The sequence below is a fragment of the Podarcis pityusensis genome (assembly GCF_964106645.2).
Source record: "Podarcis pityusensis genome assembly, chromosome: 9".
In the NCBI taxonomy this organism is placed as follows: Eukaryota; Metazoa; Chordata; class Lepidosauria; order Squamata; family Lacertidae; genus Podarcis; species Podarcis pityusensis.
In genome coordinates, this window is record NC_138034.1 from 886,680 (window position 1) to 903,570 (window position 16,891).

The 16,891-nt window shown below is 46.7% G+C and overlaps 2 protein-coding genes across 3 annotated transcripts in view; both read left to right on the top strand.

Moving 5' to 3' along the window:
* The window catches only part of LINGO1 (leucine rich repeat and Ig domain containing 1), a 665,590-nt gene that overhangs the window by 295,648 nt on the left and 353,051 nt on the right, over window positions 1–16,891 (top strand). The window lies entirely within an intron of this gene.
* The window catches only part of LOC308485665 (uncharacterized protein), a 539,283-nt gene continuing 535,278 nt past the window's right edge, over window positions 12,887–16,891 (top strand). The window contains exon 1 of the mRNA XM_081021579.1: window positions 12,887–13,955. Coding sequence (XP_080877705.1) covers window positions 12,903–13,955 — 1,053 coding nt within the window. The 5' untranslated portion in view covers window positions 12,887–12,902. The remainder of the gene's footprint in view (window positions 13,956–16,891) is intronic.

Genomic DNA, 16,891 nt, shown 5'->3' on the forward strand with positions numbered 1-16,891 from the left:
GTAGGGAGCTTGGGGGTCTTCCTGGATGCTTTGCTGTCACTTGAGGTTCAGACAGCCTCAGCTGCATAGAGTGCCTTCCATCAGCTTCGGCTGGTGGCCCATTTGGACAGGGAGAACCTAACTTCTTTTGTCTATGTTCTGGTTAGATTACTGCAATATGTTATACATAACGCTGCTGCTGAAGATGGTTCAGAAGTTTCAGCTGGTGCAGAATTCAGCGGCCAGGTTGCTCACTGGGACAAGGCAATTTGATCATATAACACCGATCCTGGCCCAACTGCACGGGCTGCCAATTAGTTTCTGGGCCCAATTCAAAGTGCTAGTTTTAGCCTATGCCTATGAAACTGTCTCTCCCCATATGAACCTGCCTGGGCCCTGAGATCATCCTCTGGGGCCATTCTTCATGTGCCTCCTCTGAAAGAGGTCTGGAGGGTGGCAGTGTGGGAATGGACCTTTTCTGCGGTGGCTCCTTACTTGTGGGATGCTCTCCCCAGGGAGGCTCACCTGGCACCTTCATTACATATCTTTATGCATCAGGCAAAAATGTTTCTCTTCAATCAGGCCTTTGGCTGATTAACATTCTATGGCTTTTTAAATGTGTTTGTGGAGGGGAGATTATTGGTTTGTTTTTGTTTTTGTTTTATTATGTATTTTCTATTCTCTTTTTTGTGAACTGCTCTACTCCTGCAGCAAAGAGGTTTTGTTTATCCTTCCACTTTAAGGAATGTGCTTCTGTAATGAATTGTCACAGAGAGATTAAACACCTAAATTCCAATTAAAATACCACCTGTTCAGATGCATCATGGCTGCCTAGATGATATGATCCCTGACAGTGGGAGCAACCAAAGGCACTCAGGGCTTCCCTGAGCTTTGAGAGGCCACAGCAAGAAGCAGTGGGGTGCTGTACACTTGCTTATAATGGCAATTTCCTTCAGATGTGCTAGAGCCAATAGCCTGTGCCAACCCCGGCACCACTGATGGCGAAGGGGCATGACTCCCTTCACCACTTCCTCCCTTGGCTTCTTGCAGCTGGCAGGGAGGCATCATGTGACCACTCATTTACACGGACACTTGTGTATGTGTAGGGACTGCTTCTACCTGCATTTAGCGTAACTTGTGAACAAGCCTTATGTGTTACTGAGGTCAGAGGGGAATTTGGAATGAATGGATTCCCCCCACCCACCCACTTTCCATTCATTTGTTGTTATGCATTATACACAGGGCCAGGCTGGGACGTTTGGCTGCTTCAAGCAACTCCCAGCACTTCTCATTTGCTATGTGTGCACACAGCTGCTGCCAGGAGCGCCTCAACACCGAATCCGCCTGGCAGCATCTCTAACTAATCGAGGGCTAATCAATTATTATGTATAAAGTTCAGAGTGCTGGTTTGGACTCATAAAGCCTTAAATGGCTCAGGATCGCAATACCTCAAGGACTGCATCTTTCCATATGATCCTACACGAACCCTGAGACAGTGGCGAAGCTGCATGCTCTGCTACCGGGGGCAGTGAGCAGGCGGGGGCGTGGCTGGCGCCCTTCCGGAGGGCGTGGTGCACATTCCCGGGGCGTGGCACACCGCCCACAAGGCGTGACACTCCACCTGTGGGGCCTTGACGCCCGGCGCGTGGGGGGTGCGCGGCGCGTGTCTGGGGGGCCACCGCACCGGAATACCTCTGCACCCCCGTTCCTCTGCCACTGCCCTGAGATCATCTTCTGAGACCCTTCTTTGTGTGCCTCCTCCTCGAGAGCTTCGGAGGGTGGCAGCACAAGAACAGGTCTTTCCTGCAGTGGCTCCCCAACTGTGGAATGCTCTCCCCAGCAAAGTTCACCTGATGCCTTCATTACATACCTTTACATTTAGTTGTCACTCAAAAACGTTCCGTTTTAACCAGGCTTTTGGTTGATTTGATTGACTTCCTATGCCCTTTAAAAATGTGGGGGGGGGGCTTATTGGGTTGTTGTTGTTTTTATTTTGATTATATATTTTGTGGTTTTATATTCTGATTTTATTCTGTGAACTGCCCTGAGACCTGTGGGTTTAGGGGGTATGGGTATACGGGGTATAAAAATTATATATATATATATATATATATATATATATATATATATATACACACACATACACACATATCATCCCAGGACAATCTGCAACAGAAAAAATGCAAAATGTGAATAAAAAATACATATTGAAACAAAAACAAACCAATAACGCCTATCCCACAAACACATCTAAAAAGCCATACAACATACTCATCAACAATTCTCCAATGAAAATAGGGACATCCTATGGAAAAGAGGGACATTCCAGGATCAAATCAGAAACTGGGATGGCTTTTGTAAAACCTGGACTGTCCCTGAAAAATAGGGACACTTGGAAGGTTTGCACAGAATGTTCTACAGTATGGAGCTGGTGGAAATGAAATCCCCTCCTGCAGGCCAGTCACAGAGGAGGACAAAAAAATCCCTGCTTGGCCCCATCATGGCAACCAGCCAATTCCACCCCCAAGCAGGGAGGGCAGGCTGGCTGATGACCAGAATACAAGGGGGAACCTTGTATTCGCTGCCACTGCTGCCTCCTCCTCTCTTGTTCTGGCATGCCACAATGAGCCTGAAAGTGGATGTGACTCTGTCCCTCCTTCTGTACCTACTGCTATGTATTGCCACCTGGGCCTTTTGAGGACTGGATGGTGGAATATTGTTTTCGTATACAGAGTGAAGATGTAGCAAAATATTCCCTGCTCCGCACAGTATACAAAATGGGGGGAAATAACATGGAGCAGAGAGCCTCCAAAATATTGGGAATGTTTGGATGCAAGTTTGAATAGTTCAGAACTCCAAAACCTTGTGGTTCTGGGCCATTTGAGGCTTCACTGGTCAAAAGCAGCACTTTGAATTGGGCCCAGAGACCAACTAGCAGCCAGTGCAGCCAGACCAGTATTGGGGTCATATGCTCAAAGCGTCTTGCCCTTGTAAGCAACCTGGCCGCCAAATTCTGAACCAGCTGAAGTTTCAGAACCATATTCAGATGTCTTTTTAGATGCTAAGCGTCTTTTTAGATATTAATACGCATGCTGGAGGATCTCACATTGGATTGGATCCAATGAATACCTTGTGCACGTGAAAGGTATTTTCATTTGCCCTTTATTTTTGGCCAGCTCCCTACAGCTGTGGCACCCATATCCACCTTCTTCACAGTCCTACAGTCCCCGGGAATGACTTTCTAGAGGTACAGTGGGGAAGGATGGAAAGTTCCACTCTTGTAATGGAACTTCACTTGTGGTTCCTAAGATTCAACCCATAACAAACAAGCATGACCACCTTTTCTCACAGAAAAGCAACCCAACCCAACTTGCAGTTTATATCTTAATTTGGTAGTATTTCCATACTTCTTTCCCCCCTTAAGGTACTGTTTTCCTCTATTGCATGCTTGGCCTTGCTGGCAGTGCAAAGTGTTTTTGCACCTTGGCTACCGTTTTGTATCCCGGACCACAACCTACACCTATTTTCCTTCTCGGATACCATGCTGTGGGGAGTGGGACCATCTGCAACCCAATAAGACACCATTGGCAGGTGAGGCAAGGGAGCACCTCATGACAGCAGAAAGAACCCAGTTTTTGGAGGATGTTTCATTAAAAGATTGCATTTCAGATTTTAGTACTGGAGTCCAACAGAGTTCCCAATTTCCATCACGTCCCCAGTTGTAGGTCCCCACCCCATGTCACATTCTAGGCAGTGAGAGATTATTGGGAATGTCTTTTTGCAGGGTGCACAGTGCTGCAGGAGGTAGGGATTGAGGAAAAGTCTATCCAATCTGCATTTCAAAGTGGACTGGCCTGATCTGATCCTTCCAAACTTGCAAAAACTCCTATTTGGATTGTACACTTTGTTGGATTTTGCTGTGCATTCCCAGTGCACAAATGGTTTGCACAAAAATATTACTTTATGTAAAAGTGCATACAAAGTGCATATTTTGCCAGTGAATGCACCAAAAAGCCTTGGCAATAGTGTGTTTTATGTACAAAATGAGGACAATGGGGCAGGATGGAATAAGACCCAATGGGATGGGCCTGAGCTATGCATTCAGTGAGTGAAACAGGACATAATTCAGCCGTCCAGTCCATCCCTAGGAGGAGGAGGGGGAGAGCCCCATTGCATAGTGGTTCTCCATTCACACATCTCTGGACCCAACCAATAATTTTGGTAAAATGACTCTAAGTTGAGCTAAAAATGCTTATGTCACAAGGAAGATGTTCAACTAGGAGCCAGAGCACAGAGAGCCAGTTAGGAAGAGCTGCTGCATTAGGAACATCCAGGTAGTAAATCTGAGGTTTTGCAGCTGACCCAAACATTCCTGGAATGCCAGTAGGACCCAGCAAGCTTAGTGGCAGCTTCTTCCACTCAAGTAGGACTCACAGATGGAACAGCTGATGTTGTGAGATATGTGCTGTGTCTTCAAGTCCAGGTTTCAGCTTGGATTCAGGCTGGCTCTGCTGCCCAAGTCCCGGGGTTCTGGATCTTGGGGTAGGGTGTTGTGTTGGGCTGCACTGGATTCTCTGCAAGCTTTCCAGGTGGGGTGTCTGTTGGATTGGCAGCCTTGACGAATCCATCCAGCCTTGAGTATGCTTACTCAGCAGGTAGCAAGATAATGTCTTTATGAAGAAATGGAGTCTCTTTGGGTACAGAAATCTGTTCCTATATTTTTAGCTCTAGATATCCCTTTCTACTTTCATTATATATAACACCTGTTGTTATATTTTGTTATGTTATAAATAAACATATGTAAATAGAAAACTTTTAAGAAGAATCATAGAATTGTTGAGTTGGAAGGGACCCCGAGGGCCATCTAGTCCAACCCCCTGCAATGCAGGAATCCTGCTCACAGCCTTCCCAGGGGAGGGGGGGGTCTCAAATCACCAACCTCCTGGTTAACAGCCAGACACACAGATCCACTGTGTCACTTGGAAAAGAAAAAGAGTGTGATGACTTTGCATAGTCCCTGTATATGACAGTGCTAGAGTTCCCCACTTTCTCCAAGAAGATATCTAATCCAGTTCTGATTCTGGGCAGAGTCATACATTGACTCTAGAAACATAGATTGCTTAAGTGCCATGGCTTCTCCCAAGGAAATATGTGCATGTTTGTGAAGCACTCCTTGGAATAATTCCTACTTTAACATCAGAGATCTGAAAGCATGAACACGATGACCCCGATTTGATGCTGTATGCATGAGGCTGCTGGGCAGGAGAGGATCTCTTCTGACAAACAGATGGTTCTGCTGTCAATGTTGACAGCCCTGATTACCTTTTGACAGAAGGAGGGAAAAGGTTTTCTGCAATCAGCTCGCCTCTCCCTGCAAATAGGCCATGATTGCAGTCAGAACTGAAAATGCCACTGAATTGGAGGGGATGCAAACAGCAGCACCCCCCCCCCCGAGTTCTGCAGAACAGCCCCTCTCAGACTTGCGTGCAGATAAAATAAGCCATGAAACACGCCCCATGTGCAACACTCGCATGTTAAAAGTCAACTAGGGTTGTGACAAATGTTTTATTGGTTTGGGTTTCCTGTCAAAATTATTGTAAAGGGGAATTGAAATGTTTTCCCAAGCAGAGCTTTAAATCAGGGGTGCCAGATGTATTCCTTTTTTTGTGTGCCAACCTGCCAACCCTCTAGTTCTGCTAGCAGTGTGGTGGGAGCCATGGGAGTTAATGCAAGCTGCAGTATCACTACTTCTGGGCACTCTACCAGGGAGAACTGCCCCCTTTGGTGCAATCAGACATGGTGGAGAGAGTACTTCTGTTGGTTAACAAACCAAGATATCAAAGCTCAGTTTGCCAGCAAGTGAGAGGATTGGACCAGCAAGATTGAATGTTGACATACTGGCTAGTTAACTAACTGATTTGAACAAGCCATTGTTTGCTGTGTTTGGATGCAACAACAAACGCTGTTTAATGCTAACCGTGAAAGGGAGCTTTGAGTCACCTTCCCTTGCATGCAGTGAGGAGCAGAATGAGCTTTTGCCCATTCATTCACAGACAGCGCTGGTGCCAAGGGTCAGCAACATTAGGCACCTGCTGCTGGTGATGAGCCCCTTGTCAATCCCTCCTCTTCCGTGATCTATGATCTATGCTCCATGATCCATGTCTTGCAGATTCTCAAAGCCTAAATAGTGCAAATCTTTGCTGCCATTATACTTATTTTCTGCAGCTATTTTGCTCCTAGCTTCCTCCCTAGAACTCATGGACATCCAATGAACCTGAACGTTGGAAGATTTGGGACGGATAAAAGAAAGTACTTTCTAATGTAGCACATAGGTAAACGATGGAGCTTGGTCCTCAGGAGGCAGCGATGGCCACAAACTTTGATGGCTTTAAAAGAGGATTAGACAAATTCATGGAGGAGAGGGTGATTAATGGCTACTAGCCAGAATGGCTCTATGCCTTTGAATATCAGTTGCTGGAAAAGACATGAGGGGGTTGTGCTCTTGTGTTCAAATCCTCCTTGCTGGTTTCCCACATACATGGAATCATAGAATCATAGAGCTGGAAGAGACCACAAGGGCCATCAAGTCCAACCCCCTGCCAAGCAGGAAACACCATCAGAGCACTCCTGACATATGGTTGTCAAACCTCTGCTTAAAGACCTCCAAAGAAGGAGACTCCACCACACTCCTTGGCAGCAAATTCCACTGTCGAACAGCTCTTACTGTCAGGAAGTTCTTCCTAATGTTGAGGTGGAATCTTCTTTCTTGTAGTTTGGATCCATTGCTCCGTGTCCGCTTCTCTGGAGCAGCAGAAAACAACCTTTCTCCCTCCTCTATGTGACATCCTTTTATATATTTGAACATGGCTATCATATCACCCCTTAACCTCCTCTTCTCCAGGCTAAACATGCCCAGCTCCCTTAGCCGTTCCTCATAAGGCATCGTTTCCAGGCCTTTGACCATTTTGGTTGCCCTCCTCTGGACACGTTCCAGTTTGTCAGTGTCCTTCTTGAACTGTGGTGCCCAGAACTGGACACAGTACTCCAGGTGAGGTCTGACCAGAGCAGAATACAGTGGCACTATTACTTCCCTTGATCTAGATGCTATACTCCTATTGATGCAGCCCAGAATTGCATTGGCTTTTTTAGCTGCCGCGTCACACTGTTGGCTCATGTCAAGTTTGTGGTCAACCAAGACTCCTAGATCCTTTTCACATGTACTGCTCTCAAGCCAGGTGTCACCCATCTTGTATTTGTGCCTCTCATTTTTTTTGCCCAAGTGCAATACTTTACATTTCTCCCTGTTAAAATTCATCTTGTTTGTTTTGGCCCAGTTCTCTAATCTGTCAAGGTCGTTTTGAAGTGTGATCCTGTCCTCTGGGGTGTTAGCCACCCCTCCTAGTTTGGTGTCATCTGCAAATTTGATCAGGATGCCCTTGAGTCCATCATCCAAGTCGTTGATAAAGATGTTGAATAAGACCGGGCCCAAGACAGAACCCTGTGGCAGCCCACTAGTCACTCTTCTCCAGGATGAAGAGGAACCATTGATGAGCACCCTTTGGGTTCGGTCAGTCAGCCAGTTACAAATCCACTGAGTGGTAGCATAGTCAAGACCGCATTTTACCAGCTTCTTTACAAGAATATCATGGGGCACCTTGTCAAATGCCAACATCTGGTTGGCCACGGTGAGAACAGGACACAGGACTAGATGAGCCATTGGCAGGCTGTTCTTATATTCACTGCATCTTCTTCCTTGACTGGTCACCACATAGACAATCTCAGCCAATAAGGGATCAGATAGTAAATAGAATGACTTCACACAGGGCCGTCTTAAGCATATCCGGCGCCGTGGTGCAAATATCTCTCCGGTGCCCCCCCCCCATTTCCCAGAGTTGTTGACCTTTTTTAAGGGGGGGGACTTCGGTCCAGCTCATTTGCATCGCGTGGTCCGACACGAGCTGCACGTAAGTAAGAGGCGCCCGGATCGCAGCCCAGGCGGCCTCCCGTGAAGCCTCCCTCTAAGCGCCCAGCACCCCTTACCTGCCCCCATCCAGGGAAGTCCACACGACAGGAGGGCCAGCAAGCAGATCAGGTGGCTCGCCGGCTGTCCCACCCTTGCTCAGTGCCGGGATTGCGCAGGGCGCTTCCCTGCTCCGCTCGCAGACTCCGCAGGGAGGTGCGCAGGCAGCGATGCGGCTAGAGATGGTCGGGACAGACGCCCGCCCCGCCCCCGATTGCACCCGCCAGGCACCCAGGCAGCCCCAGCGGGAAGGGAAGCAAAGGGGCTTCCCTGAGCCAGACACAGCGCGCTCTGATGGGCAGCTGAGAGGAGGGGACTGGGCTGCCCCAGAGCAGGAAAGGGAGCGCACCCTGCCTCTCCTTCCCAGACACTCAGCCTGTGGCGCCCTCCAAAATCTGGCGCCCTGGTGCCCCACACCACTAATGTCTATGGGTAAGACTTCACATATCAGTTTGGGTCATGTGGCAGGTGATGCCCCTGGAAGTAAGTGAACCCAATTCAGGAAGCAACAGCCTCACTCCAAGAAGATAAGCTCTTTAATCTTCCTAAAGAAAGAAGACCGGTGATCACATGTTGCTAATAGAATCATAGAGTTGGAAGGGATCCCCAAGGATCATCTAGTACAACCCCCTGGAATGCAGGAATCAATGTCTCATCTAGTTACAGCAAGAGAAACTCAGTTCACACCAATCTAATATATTATATTTCCTAAGTTTATTGTTCTAGCCAAAGGCCATGAGAAACTTGTAGCAATAGTATTAATCTTACATAGGGTGGTTAAACTTTTCCTGGACTCAACCACTGGTGACTATAGATTGGAGATTTTATGCATGAATGTTTCTCTGCGCACAGAAAGCTCACACCTCAGGGAGAAGGCTCACCTAGACACCTCCCCCATGAAATCTTGCTTTCTGTGTGCACAGTTTTATTCAATGTTACTTTGGAGAAATGTTTTGTTATACAATCCTCTACGCCCAGTCATATGTGATACCACCTGGGAGTAGGTTTCCATCCCAATCTGCTGTCTTGTGGGCTACACAAGAGAAAATATAGAATTCATCTCATTATCTTCTCTTGTTGGGAGCTGCTGAATCTGTGCAGTGAAGAATTCCACTAAATTTGTCCTCCTTCTCAGGATACTCTTTGGTACATGCACAACAGTACTTAACTACTTAACTGCCACTGAGTTCCTGTGAGTGAGCCAGGAGGCGAGACCAATGTAGAGAGTGTGCCCTAGAACATGACACAGAGCCTTTTGCACTGGACTGAAGATTTGTAGCAGAACTGCTCAAGGGTCCTCAGCAGATGAAAGTGCAATGTACCCTATTACAGTCATACCTCAGGTTACGAACACTGCGGGTTGAGCGTTTTCGGGTTGCGGACCACACCAAACCCGGAAGTAGTGGAATGGGTTACTTCCAGGTTTTGGCGCTTGCACACACGCAGAAGTGCAAAATGACGTAATGTGCATACACAGAAGTGCCCGAATCGTGTCACACGCGTGCACAGATGCAGCACTGCAGGTTGCGAACGCTGCGGGTTGTGAACCTGCCTCCTGCATGGATCACATTCACAACCCGAGGTTTGTAAATGTTTAGCCTTTCTACAAGTGCAAATAACAGGCTATGTTTGGGGAAGAGGGGACAATGAATAGCTTTCAGGACTGTAGGGATGGGAAAGTTTAACCCTTCCCACTCAATTTCTGTTGCAATTGTAGCAAAAATGATCCCCAGCTGAATTTGCACTGGGTGGGAAATTTTCCAATGCAGATAACAGCTTCAGGGAGAGATTTGTCAAGATCACAGTAGGTGGAAGGGAAAGAATGAAAATCATCTCCCCACTCCTGCTGCCCCAAGCCTGATAAGCCACACCCCCACACCCCAGGGCTTTCATTTATATGAAAATTGAACACATCACTTTAGTGTTGTGTAGTTTGGGTCTGAGTCAGTGAAGGGAGGGGTTCCCTCAAGGCAGAAAATTTAGAAACCACTGATCTATAGATCAGAGCTCAGCTGATATTCGTTGCATCATTAGATTGATTGGTTAATATCATTGTAAGAGTTACAATGGGGGAAGTGAAAAAATGTGAAGACATTTTTTTAAAAAAAGTAGCTGTAACAAATGAACTCTGTTGGCTAAAGCTGTGTTGGTTTTCTCAGTAATTATTTTGCTACTTAATCAAGCAAGCAGTGAATTAATCGATTGAGGACAGAATAATTATTTTTGCAGTACTTTGTAGTCCTGGGAAGATCTAATTAGGGTTGTTCTTTTAATGCATAAATTCCAAAAGGTTTCTATTTTTTAGAATAGTTGTCCCTGTGTTGTTGGTTTTTTAAAACTGTTCCTAATTCACCCCATATTGCTTTTGGAAGTGATGTTTTGGGTATTTCTATATAACGCTGGGTAGTGCCTGATGATGAAGGGTTGAGAGAGTTGGGTATGTTTAGCCTTGAAAAGAGGATCCTGGGAGGAGTTAGGATAGACAACGAGCTTCAGATACCTAAAGGGCTGCCACATGGAGGAGGGAGCAAACTTGTTTTCTCCTGTTCTGGAAGTTAGGACCGAAACCAATGCCTTGCTTCATTGGAAAGGAGATTCTTAACGCTTAACGCCAGGAAGAACTTTCTGACAGTAAGAGCTGTTTGATAGTGGAACAGTTTTCCTCCGAAGGTGGTGGACTCTCCTTTATTTGAGGTTTTTAAACAGAGGTTGGGTAGCCATCTGTCATAGATACTATAGCTGAGATCCGTGCATTGCAGGGGGTTGGGCTAGATGACCCTCAGGTTCCCTTCCAATTCTATGATGAGGCCTGGGCTGTGGGCAGCAATCTGGGAGAAAGCCAGGAGCTGGGGAGCCAGAATCCAAGGGCAATCAGTAACCTTGGAGGCAAAACCAGGAGCACAACTAGAAATGCTAAACCCAATAGAGCTCAGCTACTCCTTATGCTCAGACCAGGCACTGCCACTGCCCCTCCCTTTTCTGGAAGGAGAGGAGGGAGACTGACCTGGCTTGTCACATGGACCATTTTGTCCAGTAAGGAAAGGGTGGAGTTCAAGCTTTCTAAGTTGGCTTCAACCCACACTAGTCCCTCTTCTATCACCAGCCCTGGCCTCTTTATGGGGAATTTTGTGGGTGCTCAGGCACCCAGGGCCCCAGGGAGTTGGTGCCTAAGATTGAAGTATAAGGCTGCACCTTACCGCTTACCTGGGAGTAAGCTCCACTGAATACTTCTGAGTAGGCAGTGTAAGTCTCCATTTACAATGAAGGAATAAACATTTCACATGGTTCCTAAGAAATGGCTGGCTGCAGAAGAATTGCCATTAAAAATATAAAGTGGATTGCTGACCTTTCCCTACATAATTATAGGTAGGACTAAACCATTTCCTTCATTTGGTGCAGGGATTTTATTTTCAGCTTAAACAGGACTCTGTTTTTACACCTAAACACACAAAATCACACACCACTTGTTCTTCAAGAGGTGGAGGAGAGGGAAAAAGGAAAACCAGGAAATTCCAGGATCAAATCAGAAACCAGGATGGCTTCTGTGATTCCAGGACTGTCCCTGGAAAATCAAAACACTGGGAGGTGTAACCATATTTGCTGGACTGATTTCACCAAGGGGTGAATAAGCAAACACTCGCCATTTCCATTTCTCTTACATCCCTACTGTGGTCAACCAGACCTGTTTTTAAGATATTTTGCCTTGGGCAGGGGCTGACTGAATGAACTAGCTCCCTCCAGCTATGGGCACTGTGCAGTGCGGGGAGGAAAAATCAACTCCATCCGATGAGTCTGAAGCTGTTCTTGGCCCTCTTGCCTGTGATCAGGGGAGAAGGCTGGGAGTGAACAGGTCCACGGTCAGATGCGGCTGCTGAATCCCATCGGTGACTTCCAAGGTCACTGTGGTCAACACAAGGAAGAAAACAAACAGGGAAGAACTCAAAATGCACCGGGATCTCTTTGACTATATGGATCTATCACTCGTGACATCCTTCATTCTGTTGGAATTCACCATCTGAACCAACCCTGAGATTCTTCTAATAGCCTGCAGTGCCTCTGATTTCCATAGGTCAGCATGTGGTGTCAACGCAGGGAAGCCAGGGAAGCTCATTCCTCCTTTATGACCTGACAGCTGCAAGCAAGTTCCTGAATGAATGGAGAGAAAGCAGCCTGAAGACTTGGATGTTCTGGAATGCTTTCAAGAGAGACTTCCGGCATGGCAGTAACGATATATTAACGGTGCCTTCTGGAATGGCTTTGTAGCTGGGAGGGCTTCCATCCCACCCTTGCAGCTTTGCAGAGGGCTGGAAGAAACAACAGAAGACACTTCAACAAGAGTGGTGGGGAGACTCAGAGCAAATGAGCTGCACTGGCAGCAGCAGAAGGGGGGAAGGGGAAGAAAGGAGACCTTAATCGAAGGGGAGAAGCAGGAGGAGGGTGGGGCTGTTTTGCCTAGAATATGTTAGTTTCCAACGGTTATCAGATTCCACTCCCCCAATTTCTGTCATTAGCTGAGGTTGTCATCTCATCTGTCCTCCCAGTTGAACAACGTGGCCCAGGGAGAGAGGGGAAAATAGTGGAAGTGAACAGCTGGCTTCGCAAATGGTGTAAACAGGAACGGTTTGGATTCTTAGATCATGGACTGCAGTTTCTTGAAGATGGACTTCTGGCAAGCGATGGGCTGCACCTCACAACGGTTGGGAGGAATGTTTTTGCCAAAAATCTCAGAAACCTCTTCAGGAGGGCTTTAAACTGACTAATGTGGGGGAGGGAGACAGCTCCTGAAGGTAGGAGTCTATCAATTGATGAAGATGATCATCCAAATGTCATAGACCAAATGGAGCAAACAGCACACAGACCTAGTGGTGGGAGGAAAAAACCCTTAAATAAGAGTCACGGGGGAATGATTAATGGACTTCAATGTCTGTACACTAATGCGCAAAGCATGGGAAATAAACAAGATGAGCTTGAGCTCTTGGTACAGCAAACTAAATATGACATAATAGGCATCACTGAAACCTGGTGGGATAAGTCCCACGATTGGAATGTAATAATGGGGGGATACAATCTATTTCAGAGAAACAGACCAGACAAGAAAGGAGGAGGAGGAGTGGCGTTATATGTCAGGGATGTGTATACCTGTGAAGAGATTCAAGATTTAGAACCTCAAAGCCAAAGGGAGAGCATTTGGGTCAAAATTAAGGGAGAGAAGAATAACAGTGACCTCATTGTGGGAGTTTACTATAGATCCCCAAGCCAAACGGAGGACATAGATGATGCCTTCCTGGAACAGATGGCCAAGCATGCAAAAGGAAGGGAGATAGTAGTAATGGGGGACTTCAATTACCTGGATATTTGTTGGATGTCAAACTCAGCCAAGAGCATAAGGTCAAACAGATTCCTCACTGGCCTTGCAGACAACTTCATTGTCCAGAAAGTGGGAGAAGCAACAAGAGGAACAGCCATTTTAGATCTGGTCCTAACCAATGTTGATGACCTGGTTAGTGGGGTAGAAGTGGAAGGATCATTAGGCGCGAGTGATCATGCTCTTCTGAAGTTTACTATACAGCGGAAAGGAGCAGCCAATCATACTAGGACTCAATTTCTTGACTTTAAGAAAGCCGACTTCATAAAACTTAGGGAAGTGCTGGGTGAGATCCCATGGACAGTAATACTAAAAGGAAAGGGAGTTCATGATGGCTGGGAGTTTGTTAAGAGGGAGATAGTAAAAGCACAACGTCAGGCAATACCAATGAGACAGAAACATGGAAGGTGCCTAAAGAAGCCAGGGTGGCTATCTAAAGAACTTTTAACTGAGTTAAGATTAAAAAAGGATGTGTACAAAAAATGGAAAAGGGGGGAAACCACCAAAGAGAAATTCAAACAAATAGCCAGCACGTGTAGACACAAAGTCAGAAAAGCTAAAGCACAGAATGAACTCAGGCTTGCTAGAGAGGTTAAAAGCAACCAAAAAGGCTTTTATGGGTATGTCCGTAGCAAAAGGAAGAACAAAGAAACAGTGGGGTCACTCAGAGGAGAAGATGGTGAAATGCAAACAGGGGACACAGAAAGAGCTGAACTCCTCAATGCCTTCTTTGCCTCAGTCTTCTCCGATAAAGAAAACAATGCCCGACCTGAAGAATTTGGAGCAAATGATTCAGCAAAGGAAACACAGCCCAGAATAACTAAGGAGATAGTACAAGAATACTTGGCTAGTTTAGATGTATTCAAGTCTCCAGGGCCAGATGAACTGCATCCAAGAGTATTAAAAGAACTGGCAGATGTGATCTCAGAACCACTGGCAGTCATCTTTGAGAATTCCTGGAGAACAGGTGAAGTCCCGGCAGACTGGAGGAGGGCAAATGTTGTCCCTATTTTCAAAAAGGGGAAAAGAGAGGACCCAAATAATTACCGCCCAGTCAGTCTGACATCAATACCAGGGAAGATTCTGGAGCAGATCATTAAGCAAACAGTCTGTGAGCACCTAGAAAGGAATGCTGTGATCACCAATAGTCAGCATGGATTTCTGAAAAATAAGTCATGTCAGACTAACCTGATCTCGTTTTTTGATAGAATTACAAGCCTGGTAGATGAAGGGAACACAGTGGATGTAGCCTACCTTGATTTCAGCAAGGCATTTGACAAGGTGCCTCATGATATTCTTGTAAAGAAGCTGGTAAAATGTGGTCTTGACTATGCTACCACTCAGTGGATTTGTAACTGGCTGACTGACCGAACCCAAAGGGTGCTCATCAATGGTTCCTCTTCATCCTGGAGAAGAGTGACTAGTGGGGTGCCACAGGGTTCTGTCTTGGGCCCGGTCTTATTCAACATCTTTATCAACGACTTGGATGATGGACTCAAGGGCATCCTGATCAAATTTGCAGATGACACCAAATTGGGGGGGGGGGAGTGGCTAACACCCCAGAGGACAGGATCACACTTCAAAACGACCTTGACAGATTAGAGAACTGGGCCAAAACAAACAAGATGAATTTTAACAGGGAGAAATGTAAAGTATTGCACTTGGGCAAAAAAAATGAGAGGCACAAATACAAGATGGGGGACACCTGGCTTGAGAGCAGTACATGTGAAAAGGATCTAGGAGTCTTGGTTGACCACAAACTTGACATGAGCCAACAGTGTGACGCGGCAGCTAAAAAAGCCAATGCAATTCTGGGCTGCATCAATAGGAGTATAGCATCTAGATCAAGGGAAGTAATAGTGCCACTGTATTCTGCTCTGGTCAGACCTCACCTGGAGTACTGTGTCCAGTTCTGGGCACCACAGTTCAAGAAGGACATTGACAAACTGGAACGTGTCCAGAGGAGGGCAACCAAAATGGTCAAAGGCCTGGAAACGATGCCTTATGAGGAACGGCTAAGGGAGCTGGGCATGTTTAGCCTGGAGAAGAGGAGGTTAAGGGGTGATATGATAGCCATGTTCAAATATATAAAAGGATGTCACATAGAGGAGGGAGAAAGGTTGTTTTCTGCTGCTCCAGAGAAGCGGACACGGAGCAATGGATCCAAACTACAAGAAAGAAGATTCCACCTAAACATTAGGAAGAACTTCCTGACAGTAAGAGCTGTTCGACAGTGGAATTTGCTGCCAAGGAGTGTGGTGGAGTCTCCTTCTTTGGAGGTCTTTAAGCAGAGGTTTGACAACCATATGTCAGGAGTGCTCTGATGGTGTTTCCTGCTTGGCAGGGGGTTGGACTCAATGGCCCTTGTGGTCTCTTCCAACTCTATGATTCTATGATTCTAGGTTTTCACAACCTGAGGTGAGACGTCACCAAAGGAGCTGTTGTCCTGCTCTGTGACAAAGCAAAGCCAGGCCAGACCAAACTCAAGCTGAGTGCAGGGCAAGGTTTCAGTCTGGACATCCTGAAGCAAGACAAGTTTGGGAAGGATTCAGGCTGAATGCAAGGCTCAGGGTGTCCCCAAGTAGGGCCTGATCTGGCAGCCTCTTCTGTCCTTATGATATTGAGCATATCTCTTGAAATAGAAAAAAACAAGCAAACCGAATGGGTTCTTTGGCCTTATTATCATTCTGCTTCCCATTTCCCCCAGATTGTGCCAAGTGTTTCTGATGAGGCACATTTCCCCTGCCGTTTTTTTCTTCCCCTTCATGTAATCAGCCACAGAAGATGATGGTGATACAGCTTGAATTGAGCCCACTCTTTCTCTAGACCGGGGGGCGGGGACCTGTGGTGAACCAGGTGTTCCTAAATTCCAGATCCCATCATCCCTGAGCATTGGCCCTGCTGGCTGAGGTTGATGGGAGCTGGAGCCCAGCAAGACAGGGAGGGTTGCTGGTCCCCATCCTAAGCTTAGAATTAGCTCCCTCTTGCCTTCCTTTATAGGGACACAGTTGGCGCTGTGGTCTAAACCACTGAACCTTGGGCTTGCTGATCAAAAGGTCGGCAGTTCGAATCCCCATGACGGGGTGAGCTCCTGCCAACCTAGCAGTTCAAAAGCATGCCAAAAAGGCAAGTATATTAATAGGTACCACTCCGTTAAACGGCGTTTCTGTGCGCTGCTCTGGTTTCGCCAGAAGCAGCTTAGTCATGCTGGCCACATGACCCAGAAAAACTGTCTGTGGAGCAGACAAATGCTGGCTCCCTCGGCCTGTAAAGCGAGATGAGCGCCGCAACCCCAGAGTCATTTTGCAACTGGACTTAACTGTCAGGGGTCCCTTTACCTTGCCTTCCTTTATTTCCCTGCAGTTCTCTCATTCACTTTCTCCTTTCATCTTCCCTTCCTTCCCTGCAGGCTATGCCAGAGTCACATGGCTGTGATAAATGAGCTTAATCGGCACAGAAAATTAATCACATTGTCATGCTGACAGAGGGAGAAGCAGCTGCATGAAATGCCTGGATCCCTGGCAAAT